Source organism: Haemaphysalis longicornis, unplaced genomic scaffold (assembly GCF_048455015.1).
Source record: "Haemaphysalis longicornis isolate Haplotype H1 unplaced genomic scaffold, Haemaphysalis longicornis Haplotype H1 scaffold_1, whole genome shotgun sequence".
Lineage (NCBI taxonomy): Eukaryota > Metazoa > Arthropoda > Arachnida > Ixodida > Ixodidae > Haemaphysalis > Haemaphysalis longicornis.
This window is the reverse complement of record NW_027526203.1, coordinates 332,248,767-332,265,931: the sequence shown is the minus strand read 5'-3', so window position 1 is coordinate 332,265,931 and position 17,165 is coordinate 332,248,767. Positions and strand designations below refer to the sequence as shown.

At 44.9% G+C, this 17,165-nt stretch overlaps 1 protein-coding gene across 1 annotated transcript in view; it reads right to left on the bottom strand.

Moving 5' to 3' along the window:
* LOC144152429 (copper-transporting ATPase 2-like) overlaps nucleotides 1-17,165 on the bottom strand; it is a 65,657-nt gene that overhangs the window by 34,470 nt on the left and 14,022 nt on the right. The window contains exons 8-11 of the mRNA XM_077683700.1: nucleotides 14,395-14,554; nucleotides 12,975-13,208; nucleotides 9,440-9,580; nucleotides 4,929-5,162 (exon numbers count right to left, since the gene is read on the bottom strand). Coding sequence (XP_077539826.1) covers nucleotides 4,929-5,162; nucleotides 9,440-9,580; nucleotides 12,975-13,208; nucleotides 14,395-14,554 — 769 coding nt within the window. The remainder of the gene's footprint in view (nucleotides 1-4,928; nucleotides 5,163-9,439; nucleotides 9,581-12,974; nucleotides 13,209-14,394; nucleotides 14,555-17,165) is intronic.

Sequence of the window (17,165 nt, the reverse complement as noted above, 5' to 3'; positions counted from 1 at the left end):
CACGTTATCGCGATGGTAATGCCAGAGATAACGAGCCATATTACGGGAAGTTGTGTGGCTCGAAAGGCGGAGGTCATCGAACGCTTCGCGGTGCGCGTGACTCTACCGTCGCCAGACCTTGGAGGGTGACGCGGTGTGCGCGCTTGCGATAGCGATTCGTGAAGTGAACTTTTAGTCGGATTTGCGATGTTTACACGCTTAGTTATTGCTGTGTTTTGACTGTGGGCTCGCTAGCCTTGAGAAAGAAACGGTCGACGCGTCAAACGCTGCGGCGCGCACGGCATAGCCGACGCGCATTGGAGCATCACATGACTGGGCAACCGGTTACGATTGAATGCCAGTAGTTGTAATTAATGCCTGCGACGTTAGATTTAATCTTAAAAGCGACCTGACAAGCCATATCAGGGATAATCAAAGTACGATATGTCGCGGTAAGCGTGCGCTGCGATGCGCGCGAGCCATATCGCCTTTCTTGCGCTATGTTTTTTTTTTCCTGTGCACTTGTAATTTTCATGCAAACAGGTTTGAGTTAGTAATATAGGAATAAAAATATGCTCTGTGCGTTAAAAATGTACGTTACTGTGGCAGCATTTAACAGTGATTTTTTTAGGGAAATTATTGATACCACTGCTTAGGGCATACTTGGCTGTGCTGCGAGAAAAATTGGATGCCTTGAATGTCAAAAGTAGTAAAAAAATATGCTCTTGCATTGAAGTTGGGAGTTATGCAGAATACTCTACCAAGCTTCAAAGTAGCTCATTTTCATCCTTGTGGTATGCAAACTTTTGGCAATGAACACCTGCATGTATGAGTACTAAGTTGCTGTGCCAGGCAAGATAAAACATAAAAAAAGCCAAAAATGTTCAAATTTAAGTAAAAAAAATGCTTAACTTGTTGCCATGGTGACAACACTGCAAAAGGAGGTTGTCCACTGCGATACAGCCAACCAGCTAACCTACTTTGCATTGAAAGCCCATTGAAACCCATCTTCCCCTCCGTTTGGTTTGCAAAGGGGGTATGTACTCTTCACGGAGGAGCTGAAAATGATGTTTTCTGGAAAGAGAAAGGCTGTAAAAGGCACTCCAATTTCAAGGCAAGGCCTTCCAGAAGCCCCATGTTCAAAAGGACATGAAAGGCTGCAACCATGGCGACTTTTGATAAGTGAAACCTATGTTGCAACTTCGGAAGCCGTTTTCTCAAAACAGTTTTTTTTGCCACCTATGTCGCTTGTACCAGGGATTTCTTCGTGACCACTGGGTCTATTTTGATTCCGTTTCTTGCATTACATTCCTTGATGAACAGTTCAGGTCGTGACACTTTTGGTTTTCCAGATTTGTTTTTTGTGACTTTTTTATTCAAATAGTCGTTCGCAGTCGACATGCCTGTTGCACATTAACCTCTAAAAAAATGAAAACTAAAAAATATTGTTTTGTAAAAAAAAAATTCTAAAACTGTCACGACCTCGCCCATTCATTTGGGAATGCAAAGCACTTCGAACAAGTTTTCTATCGTGTTTTATAAGTCGCTCAAGCTCGGTACAAGCGGAACAGAAAGAAAATTTAATAAATAAAAAAGTTATCAAAATATTATCTTGAAATTTTTATGGTGTTATCACAGAAGCATTTCCAGTTGCTGTGCCAATTTTCATCAAAATCCACTCAGAAATAAAAAAGTTGATTTTGAAAGCCACGTCCCCCCTTAACTCTAGCACAAATGCATTCTGCAGTAAAGTATGGATAGGGTAACGATGTAGCACTAACTTAAGAAAATGTTTGGTCATTTAATCCTGCAAGGTGATCACAAATATGGTTTAGAACACCATCCTACTTCTGTTTTCAAGGGTTGAAACACAAAAATTTCCTTTGATTACTTGACAATGACATTAACTTTGGAAATCAAACAAAGGCTTTATGACCAACTGTTGTTGTCCTAGCCTGAACAGCTTCAAACTAAAAAATACTCACTTTCTTCAAATTCCTTCAGTGAATTGCTAACAATGACCCTACAATGTATGCAAGTTTTACAACCTTTCTCTAATATTTTCTGACTGCACAGGAACAAGGCAATACTGTCTTTTCATATGAAACTCTTCACAACAACCAAAACTCATTGTATTGGTTCAAGTTTTTAAAATAAGAAAAGGCTTATATTTCCTTATAAACAAATAAAAGAAATGCACTGAAGTGCAAGAAAAGTGCATAATGTTCTTCACTTTTTTTTAATTAAAGCCACTACCACCCCACTCAAGATGCAGCCATTGCCCCCACAACTACCACACTTTCACGGGCTTCGTGACCATCCTCACAGGTAAACGCAAGTGTACTGCAAAAAATACATCATGGCTGCTGCGGGAGATATGATTAAACATGGCGAGTGTGTCCCCGTAAACCACATGGTAGCCGTGTTTGTTAAACTGCTGCTTTAGCAAGCGTTTTTATTATCGAAAATTGGGCGAGTGTTCAATATGCAAGGGTAAAATAATTCAAAATTTTTTGCAGCTAATGTAGAGGGTGAGCATTCATTATGTGAGTAAATAAAGCATACAGGAGTGCCTTCACTAGCTCCCCCCCCCCTTCCCTTTCCATCTCCGTTTTTCCCAGAATGTGAGCTTCTGCATCCACCCACGTCTGAATGCCATAGCTATTGCACATAGTTGCGCAAGACACTCAATTTGAGCACATACGCCAGAAGCAGAAAGTGCACTGCACTAGGAGCTCTACCACACATCAGAACCTGCTGGAAGCCACGAACATAGGTTCTTGCCCTACACCTAACGTCTTCCACATGCAAAGTTCACCCCCACCTTCCCCCTGGCGAGCATGTGTGCACACTATCAACGTTCAACGTTCCAAGGCGAACAAAACTATGTCGACGGGGGTAAGATAAGAGGTGTCCCACAGGTGGGAACTGTGAGAGGGATATGTTAGGGAGATATCAGTTTGCTTTGTAACCCAAGGCATTTGGCTCCACTTTTCGTGTTATCACGAGGAAAAGGCAAACAAAATAAAGAGCCATTCCACTCAACGTGAAAGCTGTCGGAAGTGCAGAGCAGGGATTCGCCGTAATGGGCTGTGGCGCTGTCATCCGCTCACTACTATTACCCCTCACGTTCTTCACCTCTCTGTCTCGCTCCTTTCTCGATGAATGGAACAGAGGTTTGTCCAATGCAATCAATTTTCCCGCCTTCGCAGTACTCGCACACCCCCTGCCTGGAACAGCATGAGCGGAAGTTCTGTTCTTTTTGTGTTTGCCTTCATTTCACACGTACTGGAGCCTTACTGCACCTATCCGAACACGTTTTTTTTCTTCTTCCGCGGCCACTTTTTTCGCTTACTATCGTAAAAACCAACCTGACGAGCATTCTTTACTAAATGAACGTGGGGACTTTCATATACTTTGCTTTAAAGGTACCTGCAGTTTTCTTTTCGCTAACTAATGAAGGTACGTATGACCAGTGCCAGCGATTACGGGAGTTCCCAACAGTTCTGCTTATATAAACCTCTTGCTCATGTATCCTCTTAACTGTTGGCCGGAAAGCTGAATCGAGGGACAAGCGGGCATCTTTTTGCAGCCTCTGTTTGGGTGTGCGACTTCACGGGGCTCTGTGTGGGTCCGTTAAGCCGCGCTGACTGCGGTGGCCAGATAGCGTGACAGCGGACGAGCTACGACAACGAGCCGGGCCCCTAAAGTACTCTGCACTTAATACTAATAATAATAATAAAAAGAGAAGAGCACGCAGACAGCAGGATTGCTCGTGTCATCCGCCTTCTTTTCTGTTCTGTTTTCTGCACTAAGTTCTCTAACGCGCTTTCCTTCCTTTATGCAAATATATAAAGTAAGAACTGCCCATAATGAGCCATATCGCTCTCACTGGCAAAGTGCTATGAGCCTGAGTGTTGAATTTTGTTGTAACAAATTACAAAAAGTGAGGCTTGGAGCATGTTACTATCAAATGTAGCAAAATGGTGCAGGATTTGCTCTGACGCAGTCTGGTGCAATTGGTACAGCAATCACATCACTGCAGAATAAATATGGGTCTCGGGGTCCGTGGTGGCATCATTCACCATCACCTAGGTTGCTCAAAGCTTAAATAAAGAGGAAGGGGGGGGGGGGGGGGGGGGGGGTGCAAAACTCACGAAAGCAAACTCAAAAATCAGCTCCAAACAGAAGTGCAAAAGCCCCAACTTCGCAAGAGTGCAATGATATTGCAGTGTGAAACAGTGATGAATAAGGGAGTGGGAAACTGCCCTAACCAGAGGTCGGCGGACTCACTCATGAGTCCATTCACTCAGACTCATTTGGCCTCAAACTTACACGTGAGTGAGTGAGTGAGCGCGAGGCTAGTGTGACATGGGGAGCTTCAGCTTGAGTGAGTTTGAGCCCGACTGAGTTTGAGTACGCCTGAGACCGAGTGAGTTCTGAGTCAATTTTCAGTTTGAGTACATTTTTAGTTCTGAGTACATTTTTAGTTCTGAGTACATTTTGAGTACTGAGTACATTTTAAGTTCTGGGTACATTTTGAGTTCTGAGTACATTTTGATGATGGTTGGATGTTAATGGCGCAAGGCCAACTAGGGCAAAGAGCGCCAAAACAGTGGTTAAATATGAGAGGTGAGAACTTAGACACTGATATCAGTAAGCAAGAACAAAAGTAAAATCAATAAAAGACAGTGAGGATGGCTGGTGTAAAGGGCCAGGTTGTGATGGTGCGTGGCATGAAATAAAGCTTTAAAATCTGAGTACATTTTGACTTTTGAGTCCGAGTGAGTTCTGAGTTTTGCGCTCACTGTGAGTTTGAGTTTGAGTGAGCGCAGATGGGCTGCTCAGCAATGAATCTGAGTTTGAGTGAGCGGCGATTCAAAAATAAATTTGTGAGTGAGTTTGAGTGAGCCGCGCCAACTTTGCCGAGGTATGGCCCTAACACCTACCTTAGATGACTGTGCCTCCTCAACGAGGCGCACAATTTGGGCCAAGGTTGTGTCCTTGCCAACATGAGTTGCACAGATAAGCAGAACTCCATTCTCGTTGATGGAGCCAGCCATGACATTGGAGCCAACCTCCTTGGAGACAGGAATTGGCTCCCCCGTGATGTGAGCTTCGTTAACGCTAGATGAGCCACCAATAACCTTGCCATCCACAGGAATTTTTTCACCAGGTACCACCTGCGAGGCAAGCGTACAACCACCTTTACTACATCTCACAAAGTGATGGCTATGCCAACAAGCAGATTCAGTGCTTAAAAGGATTTAGATGTTGAAGTATTTAGTTCTAACATCAGAGCAAAAGGATAAGCAATAAACCCAGAAAAGCCTCCTTAGACATATGCCACATTTGAACTCTTTCGCGACCACGCCTATTCAAAATCGTTCAATTTGAACGATACTTTGGGAGCGCCTTTTCATGGCGTTCCAGGCGTTGCTCGAACAAATAAAGCTGGTTGGAGTTAGATCAGAAAATGGCCTTTCAAAATCAGTTTTGCTTTCATTTTTGCAACAAAAACGTGATTTTTGACACGCATTTGAATTACCAGGGTGAGGAAAAGGGGCGTGGTCACTGCGCGTCGCTGCTACCAACAAAGAATGCTGCCACTTGTAATTACTCTGCATCAGCGTTTGTTTCTTGCTATCAGGGCATGAATGGTGAACCAGCAAACGATTTTCAATCATCAGGTTCGCACTCTGACCGTAATAATCGCAGAAACCAGCTGAAAATGTCAAGCAGCGCCTGTTTGCAAAGCTACATTATGATTTTAGGCAGTTTTATTGCCTTTGCGCACGTTGTTCTAAGTTGTGTGGTAGTTCTACTTACCCCAGGACCAGTTGCGAACAGTTTACAACAGTTTATGTTTTGTTTCTGCATCGCGAAATTCATATTTAGCGCTACTATGCAGTTACCCAACTTCAAGGCTACCTGCCATGGTGCCTTGAGCATCCGCAACTGATCCTCGAACAAAGCACACTTCTCCTGATTTCCCCCCACCCTAACCCGATTTCTGCGATAAAAACTTCAGATGCAAGTCAAAAGATCACACCCAGTCACCAGATATCTGATCCACCGAGGACAGCGCTTCAAACCAGCCTTACACTGCCAGCTGTTCGCCTCCCAGTTTCGTTTCCATGCGAGGGTATATCCGGGTGTCTAATGTTGCTGCTTAGTTGAACTGTCTATTCGGACGGAGTCTCTGATAAGTTTTTGTACTGTTTCATTTGAAAACTGTTAGGTGGCGCTGCAATAGAGGAGGCTCGTTGTGCTGATCTTTTTCATCGCGCAACTGCTACTCGGCCAAAGATCGCAGGGCATGATTCTAGCGCATCGTATCTCATTTTTGCGAGCAAGGCTACAATTGCGAGTAAGAAGATGATCATAAAGCTCAGCTTTATGTTTTGAGTGATAACTGACCGTGAACGTCAACAAGCATCAACCACGGCGTTCCGTTTTCAACTTCATGCATGTTTTTTTCCACATCGCGTGCTTGTCCAAATATTGTGCTCGCTGTAAATGCAATGTCAGTCATTGACAAAATGTTTTTACGTGATGTGGGGGCAAATTGGTGCCTCTGATAATGTCAAACCGCCTGATTTCTTCCAGGAAACCACCTGACATCGCACATTTTGAATTCAAGGTTGGGCTTCACCGCATGACACAAGCACCGTGTGTGCTAACATTTTTTTTATATCTGACAAACTGTTCTGCGCAAATCGACATTTTTTATAGGGCATGTTTTTGAAATGTTGAAATGTTTCCCTACAAAATGTATATTCTAATTTTTTTCTACTACCGGTGGTTTGATATACACAACTCCTTTTTTATCATTTTTTTCGACAACTTGACAAATATGTTGACTGAAATTTTTTTTTTGCAAGTACGATATATGAAAACATTTTAAGAACTGGTGTTATTGGAAAGGCCATTTAATAATCGGCATTTTGTGTTCCCGCAATTAGTGCCTAACCAATTTTTTTAGCAGAAAGAAAATGTTTTCTTGGACCCCTAAAAATTGGTCAATTTTCCGGCGGTCGCGAAAGAGTTAACAGGCGTCCACAAACCCTTTATGTCCATCTGTGGAGGTATTTCTGTCTTCCCTCCTTTTTAACTGAATTAGGTGCCCAAACCTTCCCCATCATGCAACTTTGTAGATGTGATTGCATTTATTAAAATACTTCCACAGTTGAACGCGAAGCCAAAACTTCCATGGCAAAAATTTTCCAAGCCACTATTAAGGATTGGGTTCCCCTTTTTATGGAGTGCATTTTCAATGGAGATGCACACACAGAATGGAAGTATTTGAAGAGAAAAATCGCTTTGGGATTCCAGAGAGAGAAGCCAATTTTTTAAATGCAAGTATGTTTCTTTTTTGGAGGGCTTAAACACCGTTTTAATTTTAATTACTTGCTGTAATTGCTTTCTCGCATCCTTATGAACTCCCAACATCATACAATAATACTGGCTATATATAGCAGAATACAAAATCACGGGGGATGCTTAGAACTGTTAAAGCAAAGCTTTCTACCTCTACAAGCCAATGGTTCCTTCGTGGCGTGCGCGACAAGGAACTCCCAACGAGGCTAGGGAGGGGAAGGGCGGTTTTCACTGACGGAGCACAGTGTAGATGGCGCGGCGAAAGATTGCTATTACCTAGCGTTCCCCGCGCACAGGTGGCTGCTCACACTAACGGGTACGATGGCAGGATGGCTTTGTCGACTGCTTTAGCGACGGTTGTTTTGGGCCTGTTTCAGCGCAGCTTCACGTCCATTGCGCGCTTCCTTCGCACAGCTTGATTAACTTGTTTGACAGCACCTTCTGGGTAACCTGGACCCGATGAAATTAATTGGTCGCATGGCAAAGATACGTTAAGGATTGGTTTGCAGGGCAGGAAAACAAAATGTAGAGACCACATACAAACATCTGGCCGCTAGAGAAACGCTACCTTTTGCGCACAGCTTGCCATGAACGGGACTCTGTTTTCTAAATTGGTGAATACCAATTTGGTTGTGTTTTAACAGGTATTACAAAAGGCGAAAGGAGCAATTGGTTGTGATAAATAGCGATTATAAAAGTTCCCTCAGCTTTGTCACAATTCTCACACTTACTAAACTAAATTGTTTAAATCGGCATAAATGGGGATCACTAAGCTCACACGCCGAATTGTTTCGGTGTCTGTACTTGTGTCGCGCAGTGGTGTAGCCCCAAGCTAGCACATCAGGATGGCTAGGTTCCACTGTTTCACCCTTCAAAAGACGCTCCTCTCCGTTTCCTTTCTGCCGACGCACGGCCGGGCTACAGCGGCGGCGTCCGCCGCTCTAGCCCGGCCACGGTCGACGCTGCTGCGCTCGGGACGCCGCACCCGCAAATTCCAGGTAACGCCTGGCAGAATCTCTAGATTCACTCTTTGTAGTGCCACGTGTGTGGATTCAAGTGACGTCACATGGGCAATTGTTGTGGGTGTCGTTTAAAGCTTTGCTTTCCAACCACCTTCACAGTGTGGATTGGAGCCAATTTTTTTTCAGGAATGTGAAGGCGAAAGCCTAGTTGGACCCTCTGTTGATCTGCTGTTGAATTTTCTGCTTAACTTTGCAGCCACGCCCGTCACCACTAGACCAGCTCCCCGAACAGCACCATCCGAAGCTCATCCTGTTCGCTTGCCATCACCAGGAGCCCCGTGCTCGCCCCCGTGGGCACCTTCACCTCTCAAAATGGCTCGTTTTGCACATGTGGCAGCGGCCTACCTTCCTCCGGTGCACACTGTATCCCTCCTTCTAAGTGCCCCCCTCCGACACCACTGTTTTTGGCGCATGATCCCCGGCTCACGCCTCACGCCCTGATTTTTGTACGATTCTGTGTACCTCGCAACGATTTTTTGCATCTCGCACATTCCATGAAACACAGAGATTCAAGGCTTTCACGTTAAAATTTGATGTGCTGAAGTTTGGCCCCCAAATAGACTGAATGCTAATTTCCTCCCCATACATGGGAACGTCTGGTCACAATGTTTAGGCAGCAAAGAGGCTGCTGTGCAGAATAAGAACAGAACCTGAAGCTATACAATTTAAACCTGCATCTTTTTTATAAAGCCTACCTCATAAAGTCTACTCTCATTACGGTAACTGGAACCTGAAGTGAACAGTGATAAATCTGCTCTTTAATGGGAGTGCTATTTCTCATATTTGGTTGACTGAGTGACTGATTACGAGGTTTAATGCGCCGACACTACACAAACAATGTGGCACGTCGTAATGGAGGGCTCCGGATTAATTTTGCCCACCTGGGGATCTTTAATGTACACCGAAATCTCGAACACACAGGCGTTTTCACTTTCGCGACTCAAATTTGAACTGAAACACTTTCAGGCTGTTGTATCGTCTAAAAGCAGTAATTCCACTCAGGTGATTTCAGTTCACTGACATTTCTAACATGCAATAAAGATTACAACCAAGCTTACCTTTATTGTGTCGTTCCTCTGTATAAGGCTCACATCGATTTTCGTCTCAGATACAGTTTCACCCGCATCATTTGATGTGATCAAAGTAGCCTCAGTGGCTTGCAACGATATCAGCTTTGTCAAGGCATCCGATGTGTGTCTCTGGAATTGCAAGAAACAAAAAATTGAGTTATATCCTGGAATCGTCTCCCACAGACAGTAAAAAATATATAATAAATATGGCCAGTACCAATAGACACTTTATCTGCAACCCTTGCAAAGGGGAAAGAAGTGCTTAGAGCTAACAAAGCAAAATAAAAAAAAAGGCAGCGTCTATGGGCCATGCCCATACTTTAATGCAAGAGCTGCTTGGTAGAAATGCTACACCTCATATGTATCCCTGTGCACTCGTGTATCAGTCATGCAGTGCGTATTATTGCCCAGTTAAGCAAAACTAAGTGAGACCAGCATCTCAGCTACAATGACAAACACCACAAGCTGGGAACTTTCAACAAAGGCAGCACACCGTAGTACCACGCAACCCCATCTGCATTATCATCGTGCACATCACTGCCCCATCCGTGTGCTCACAATACCATGAGTACACTAACCAGTGAAATGATGAGAAAAAAATCTTTGTCAATAATAGTTTAGAAACAGCATGCACAACCAGCCGCTCCATGTTGAGTGGCAGCCAAAAGGAAACTAAGAAAATTCAGGGTTAATTAGTCAGCGGAGGCAACCAGCAAGAACGCAGGACACGATACCAGAGATTTTCATAAATGCACAAACACACACACACACACGCACATGATCCCCTTCTCAATATGTTCAAGAAATCAGTGAGACGTAGGTTGAAGAGGAGGTTAAGGGAGCCATGAAGAGAAAACACAAGTTTGGTTCATTCGAAAGATTGCCTCGTTAGAACCATAACAACACCACTTATAATGCAAACTTCACTCAAATAAGCTACATAATTAGGAAAAAAGGAAATGACCATGCGACCCACCAGCTCATTTTCCGCAACAGAACCTATGATGTCACTCGAGAATGTTCTGCGATTGGCAGAGGCCGGCAAAAGCAAACGCATGTTAGGCAGGGCTTACAGTTTGCATAGTGAGCTATATGCCCGTGAAACATACTGCACATTCTTTTAATGACAAAGAACGGTGGAGTAAATGGTTGAAGTTCCGAACGAACACGCAAGCGTGTGCGCCAATGCGTACGAAACTACCGCCGGCCGATCTCAACATCTCGCCGTTGCGCAGACGAATTTTCGGGTTCGAGGCTCTTAGGGGCCAACGAACCGTTCCAGCACGTACAGCCACGACCTTGCTTGGTATCTTAATCCCTTGACAGGAGGTTGGCCATCATATCGCCAACCAGCAAAGGTAAAAATAGAAACGAGGGGAGTAAGGAACAGCAAGAAGCGACGAGATAGTGCCAGTCGTCGCAGAAGTTTCGAATGGTGTTGGCTTGCTGCTGTCGTTACGAGCTCGTTTCCAGTTTACAACCACTGAAAACTTCAGTTTGTTCGAGTACTTTACAATGAAATTTCGTTGCTGCGTTTTGAAATGCCTATGTAGTTTGGGCAAATCGTCGAGGTAGTGCGACATCCCCGCCGGTGAAGAGATCTCCTTTCATGTGCTGCTCAAGGACGAACCTCGGCGAAGCAAGTGGCTACATTTTGTGAACTTTGCAAACGGAGGAGAAAGGGAGCTAAAGGAAGTACGAGTGTGCTCGCTTCATTTCCGACGAAGTGATTACGGCAGGGACCCTTACGTTAGCTCACTCCTAGGACATGCTGGCGCTCGTCGCCGACAAAGCGCTCTGAGCTTGGAAAAAAAAAATACCGTACACACCGCGCATTGACGCTCGTATCTTTCTGGTCGGAGCAGAGAGCTCGCGCGTGCGGCTTTCCATACACGACACCGGCCAACTGGCATAAGCGATACTGCTACTGAAATTGAACTATTATTAACCGTAATAAAAATACGGCCCATACGTACCAGTCTGTGTTCGTCCGTCGCGATGGGGCTGACGAGGCAGCGGTGCCGACGGCAGGGCGTTCGTCTGTTGTGGCTATCGCGGAATGGTCGCTTTCCCATCCACCGCGTATCCCACAACTCCTGCCGCTCGTGCACTTAGAAGCGTTGAGCGTTCAAGTGGTGTGAGGTTGTTAAATGCAAGCCCGAGCTCCTCGGCGAGAGTTTTGTTCTCCGGATCAGGCGATTCCATGACTAGGGCTGCGGGTGCACTAGGTTTTACTAGTATTTTTAAATGGCCGCCGTCTCGGTTTCGGCACGATTTCCGGTTCCTGTCTGACTCCCGCGTGTGGGTGCTATATGGAGTCGACATACTAAGTATCTGTTTCATGGACGGGCTCGTATGACGCCATTGTTCACGTCACGAAATGTGCAATTTTAGCGGGAGATTTAAAATTTTGGCTTAAATTGCCTTATTTCTCAGTGAATAAAGCATCATTTTCTTCTGGGAAAGCACTTGGGGTACTATGAAACACCTAATATTTTGAATAAAACAAACTTTTGTTTTCTCTTCATGGCTCCTTTAAAGAGGAGCTTGCCTCAAGAGCAGCAGTGACAAGCGAACTCAGAGGTAGAGGAGTGCAACGCTTTCTTCCAGCAGGGGTCTACTCCTCTGTCCCTGCCTCTCGTCAGTAGTGGAATTAGGGAGCAGGCGGCTGTGACGACCATGTGTTGCAATGTACATACAAACGTAGAAATTTCCCCTTGGAGCCAGGAACATACCGTAAAGTTCCGAGAGAACATCCACTCAAAATACAGAGATATTAAGTGAAAAATACAGTACGGGCGAACTTTCGGGACAGGTGCGAAAACTACAAAAAAGTGGCTGCACCGCCAATTAAAACTGCCGAGATATCAAGAAAAAATATGAGATTGGCAAACTTTCGGGTCAAGTGCTGAAAGGACAAATAAGAGACCACATCAACAGAGGAAACAATCATTCACGTTTATTTTGTTCACTCATCGGTACTAAAGCCACAGATTTCAGGCGGTGGGAAATCTTTGGGGACTTTTAGTAAATTGAATATTTAACCCCTAAAGGGGGATGGGCGATGTTTCAGGGGAGGGCATTCTCTCAGAACTTTACAGTACATCACATCATAAAACGTTGCTCCTGAAGAACGACTAGCATAAGCGAGGTTCAGGAGATTGTGGAGCTTTGTGACACCTCCACAGTTTTCAATGCTTTTTGCCGTCAGCCACTACACCTTATTGGAAGGGTATATCGAGCGGTATAAATTTTTGGTGGAGGGACTTTGTGATAACCGTACATACGACGACATTATTCGCTGCAGCCAGGCATACATCCCGTTCTGTGATAAGACTCAATGCAGCACGGTATTGCAGTCCTTCAGGTGCAATTGGGGCAACAACGAACGAAAGGGGCTCACACGACTCCCAGACTACCCAGAATGCCCATAGGCGAGTGCATTACGGCAGCCCAGGGGAGCTCACTGCACCCCCCCCCCCCCCCCCCCCTCCCCACTTCACCCGGTGGTACGAGGCGATACCTTGGCCAGGTGCTCAAGCCAGCGGCCGAGGCAGAGGAAGATGATGAGCATGGGCACAGTGTCGAAGAAGGTGGTGGGGCTGTGGTCTGCTTGAGTGGCCACAAAGTAGAGCAGCACCAGCACGCTGTACAGGTAGGACACATTGGTGGCCAGCATCACCAGCACGTCCATGTTCGCCAGCCCATGCTTCAGCGCCCGCAGGGCCGGCAGGTAGAAGTGCCGCCCGCCCACAAACTGCGCACAGGACACCACTGGTCTCAGGGCACTCGCCCCTCCACAGGTTGACAGCAGCTGCTGAGTGCGGCCCAAAAAAGGTCCACACAACGGTGGTGACAGACAAGCACCGACAAGTAGCCAGAAAACTGTAGCCGCAGAGGGATACTATGCCAGTGGCGTGAACTTGGCAACTACTCTCAAGTTTAATGTTAATACACGCCACCCACCTCTTTAGAAATGACAATGCATGCAAGCAAGCACGTACACACGCATGCATGCACGCTTGCACACGCGGGGGCACCCTTTATCGGCAGCAAGACAAAATGTTTGGCACCAATCCACACGAGGGTGAAGAGTTTCGTTTTAGCGGAATAGACGCCGTCGCTATTCCAAGAGGGAGTAGAAGTGCTAGCCACATAGGTAAACATTGTTGTTACTTGATTTGGAAATAACATGGCGAGTGCGATTATCATTCTTGGTGTTAAACGAACTAGACCACAAAATGCAAGCCTAATGTAAAATTTTTGGCATGAACCCGCTTTCTCTTGCTTTCCTACTTTCTTCCCTCCCCCTTTTTTAAACCTCCTTTAATACACTACATCGCAAATGAAAAAAACAGTGGGTAGTTCGGCCAAAATAAATTTTTTCTGCAATGTTCATAACAGCACTCCAACACCTTGAAATGTACATGAATGTTGAGCGTATGCCTGTGTGTGTCTCTGCACACGCACTGCACTGTAAAACCATTTGGTTGTCAGCCAGTATAATATTTTGGGTATATTCTTTAGCCGCTTTCCAGCATTCTTTGTTTATCTTGGACCGGCAAACCTTTGGACACACGTTTTTCACCTCGTTACTTTTGCAATTTCCAGTTTCTTCTCTCTCATTTCCTTTTTGATGCGTGCCCTATAAAGCATTTGGTGGAACGAATTAGCTCCAAGTTCATATATCCCCTTGCTCGCATTCTGTCTTTTGCCCTGTTTTTTATTCATCAATGCAGTGACTCATTCGAGCTTCCACTGTATCAATTTTTTAAGCAGCATCGCAAGATATGAGATATGTCATCAATCTATGAAGTGAACTGCATCATGATAAACATGGCTACAAAACGCTTTTAAAAAGACAGCCATCTGAAGACATAAGTCAGAAACGATTTGTCATAAGGTGCGACACGTGGTGCAGGCACAAGTGCAGAACAACACACCTGGACAGGTGATGCAAAAATGAACAGGAGGAGGTTTTCCAAAGATAACCCTGGAATGAGACAGCAGTGATTGTCCATGCCTACAAAGGCCATGAAGTACACCATGACCACCATGGTGGGAATGCCACAGATAAGGGACACCACAAAGGCACGCCGCCACCTGAAAATGCATAGGAACTTGTCTATTCACTCGTCCACTTGCATAGGAAATAATCAAAGGCAACAAAAAGAATAGTTGTAGAGACATGCATTCATAAAGCTGACTGCAGAATTAAAATAACGCCTAAATATGTAGCTACTTCAAAAGAGCTTTACAGCAACCCTGTCAAACATTATGCATTGCTGCTTTTAATTAAAGAATAACGGTGGCGTGTCTGTGTTGAGGTGACTTTTCTGAAACGAGAAGTGGTTGATAAACATGCTACTTGATTAGGGCAGAGGTGCACCAAGTTTCCCACAGTTGCCTACTGAGAAATGTGGCACTGTAATTTTCAGCTGCCCAGCCAGCAAATGCAGTGTTGCATTCGGAGCGGAACTTGGTAGCTTGTTCAAAGCACTGGGCCTCTATTATTGAGGCGGAAGGTATTACTCAACACTACCTGTTCCTATATTCACACTTCCTGTCATGCTAAACAATGCTGAGGTTCTCTGGGTTTACACAGCAGTGGTCAGGGTGTTGAGGCAATGACTCTCCCCAAGTTCCCCCCCCCTTTTGGAGGTCTGCTCTGACCAATGCAGAAGTAGACCAGTATAGCAACCAATGCACTGTAACATGTATATACAGGACATTTGTGAGATGGCCCAAATTACACTATATTACGAGCTTGCTTTCAGCACTTAAGATAGCCAATGTCGCCTCAAAGAGGGCATTCAAGCAGTGCTGCAGTGAGAGCGACCTTGTTCTCCTTAAGTTACTGAACAAGAGTGCCTTGCCTACTAGTATTTCTTTTTTTCTGCACACGATGCCTGAAGTTTTTGCTCTGTCCTATCTTAGTCGGTCTAAGGTGTGATTGTTAGACATGAAGATATGATTGTTATACTTGGGTACAAGTTAAGAGCGGCAATAGCTCGTGCGGTGTATCACTGCGCCGAAGTGAAGGCCCTGGATGTCAGCACGAGTGCGCATAGTTTTTTTTTTTTGTCGTCGCTGCAGTAATTTATAATTTATAAGCAGATTAAGACTGAAAAATCCCTGATACAGCTCATGTCATGTTCAAAATACTCGCAGTAAGGTGCGCTTTGCGCTGCGTGGAGGAACAGCCGGCCGCGGTGATGAGGCGCAATGGCAACTTCCGTTGTCGTTTTTAAGTTGTACCCGAGTATAGACAAAACACTGATGGGAAAGGAACACAGGCTACCAAAACTAATGGCAACACCGAGTTGCTTTTCATGCTTTTCTTAGAAACTGAAAAAAAAAGAGAGAGATTTTGAACCATTAGTTTGTGCTGGATCAAATTTATGGGGTTAAATAATTTGGATTTCATTGCACTTCTGGACAGACTGAGGCTACTTTGCGAAGTTTTGGTATCATGCGGAAAAGCCAAAATACGATTGTGTGCCATGCCGTGAAGCCTGTGCGCATGCTTAGTGGTGCATGCTTGCTGAAGCCAACTCGTACTTTTTTCATTACAAACACACCCTGGTGGCTCAGTGACTAAAGCGCTGTGCTGCAAAGCCCAAGGACGCAGGTTCAATCTCGGCCACGGTGGCCATTTTTCTTATGCAGGCACAAAACGAGAATGCCCGCGGGTCGAGATTTTGGCGCACGTGAACGATCCCCAGGTGATCAAGATTAATATGGAGCTTTCCCCTACAACACACCTCGTGGGCTAGGTCTAGCTTCAATGCGTAAAACTCCCAAATTTAGTTTATACATTTTTTTTATTATCCGTAAATTTCTAACACAGCAGAACTCCATTCACATGTTCCTAGTCAGTGCGTTTTTCCGGATGAAACTTTATGACAGCTTGATCGCACTGCAACTTTCTTAAAGGGACAGACAACCGATTTTTGTCGCGTATATGTTCTCTAGCTCATATGAAAGCCAGCGTTTTATATAGCCCGGTAACCACAAGCAATTTCTAAACAAACTGGCGGAAATAATTTTAATTTGGCAGCAAACTTCCTGAAAACGGAAGGGTGGCGGTTCGTAGTGTCGAAACTTGGAACTACAATATGTGTCCCTGTCACGTGACCTGCAAACCTAGCAGCTACTGTAACTGCTGAAGCGTTTATTTACGTATTGAAAACCTTTTAACACAAGTATTTGTGTACGGTTAAATTGTATATGTATTTTTTAGCATTATTTTAAAATTTTTTTTAGACACGCCGCCCGCCGCCGCTGGGTTGCTCTCAGTGTGGCTAACTGAGCCTCCATGCCCAGAATCAACGGCAGCGTTCAGTAAACAGACCCAGTGAAGGAGCTTTGACGATTCTGCCTGAGGCAGAGACGTTTGTTCTGCCAAAATATTTGATTTCAGTTTCTAAATACGCCAACGGCAGCTTAAAAAAAAAAAAAAAAAAAAAACGTCGCGCCCGGGGAGAATCGAACTTCCCGCCTCCACAACGTGAAGCCAGATTCTACCTATCGTCTATCCCAACAGATGGCGCATTCGTGCAAAATAGACTGTTGCATTAAAAAAACACATACAGGAACAAGAAAGCCTGCGATTCAAACTTTTTTAGCTGGGAACAAGTTTTTAAATATCGTTTTTTATTTCGCATACAGACAAAAGTATGTTGCCGAGCTACTTTATGTCATGGTTGCCAGT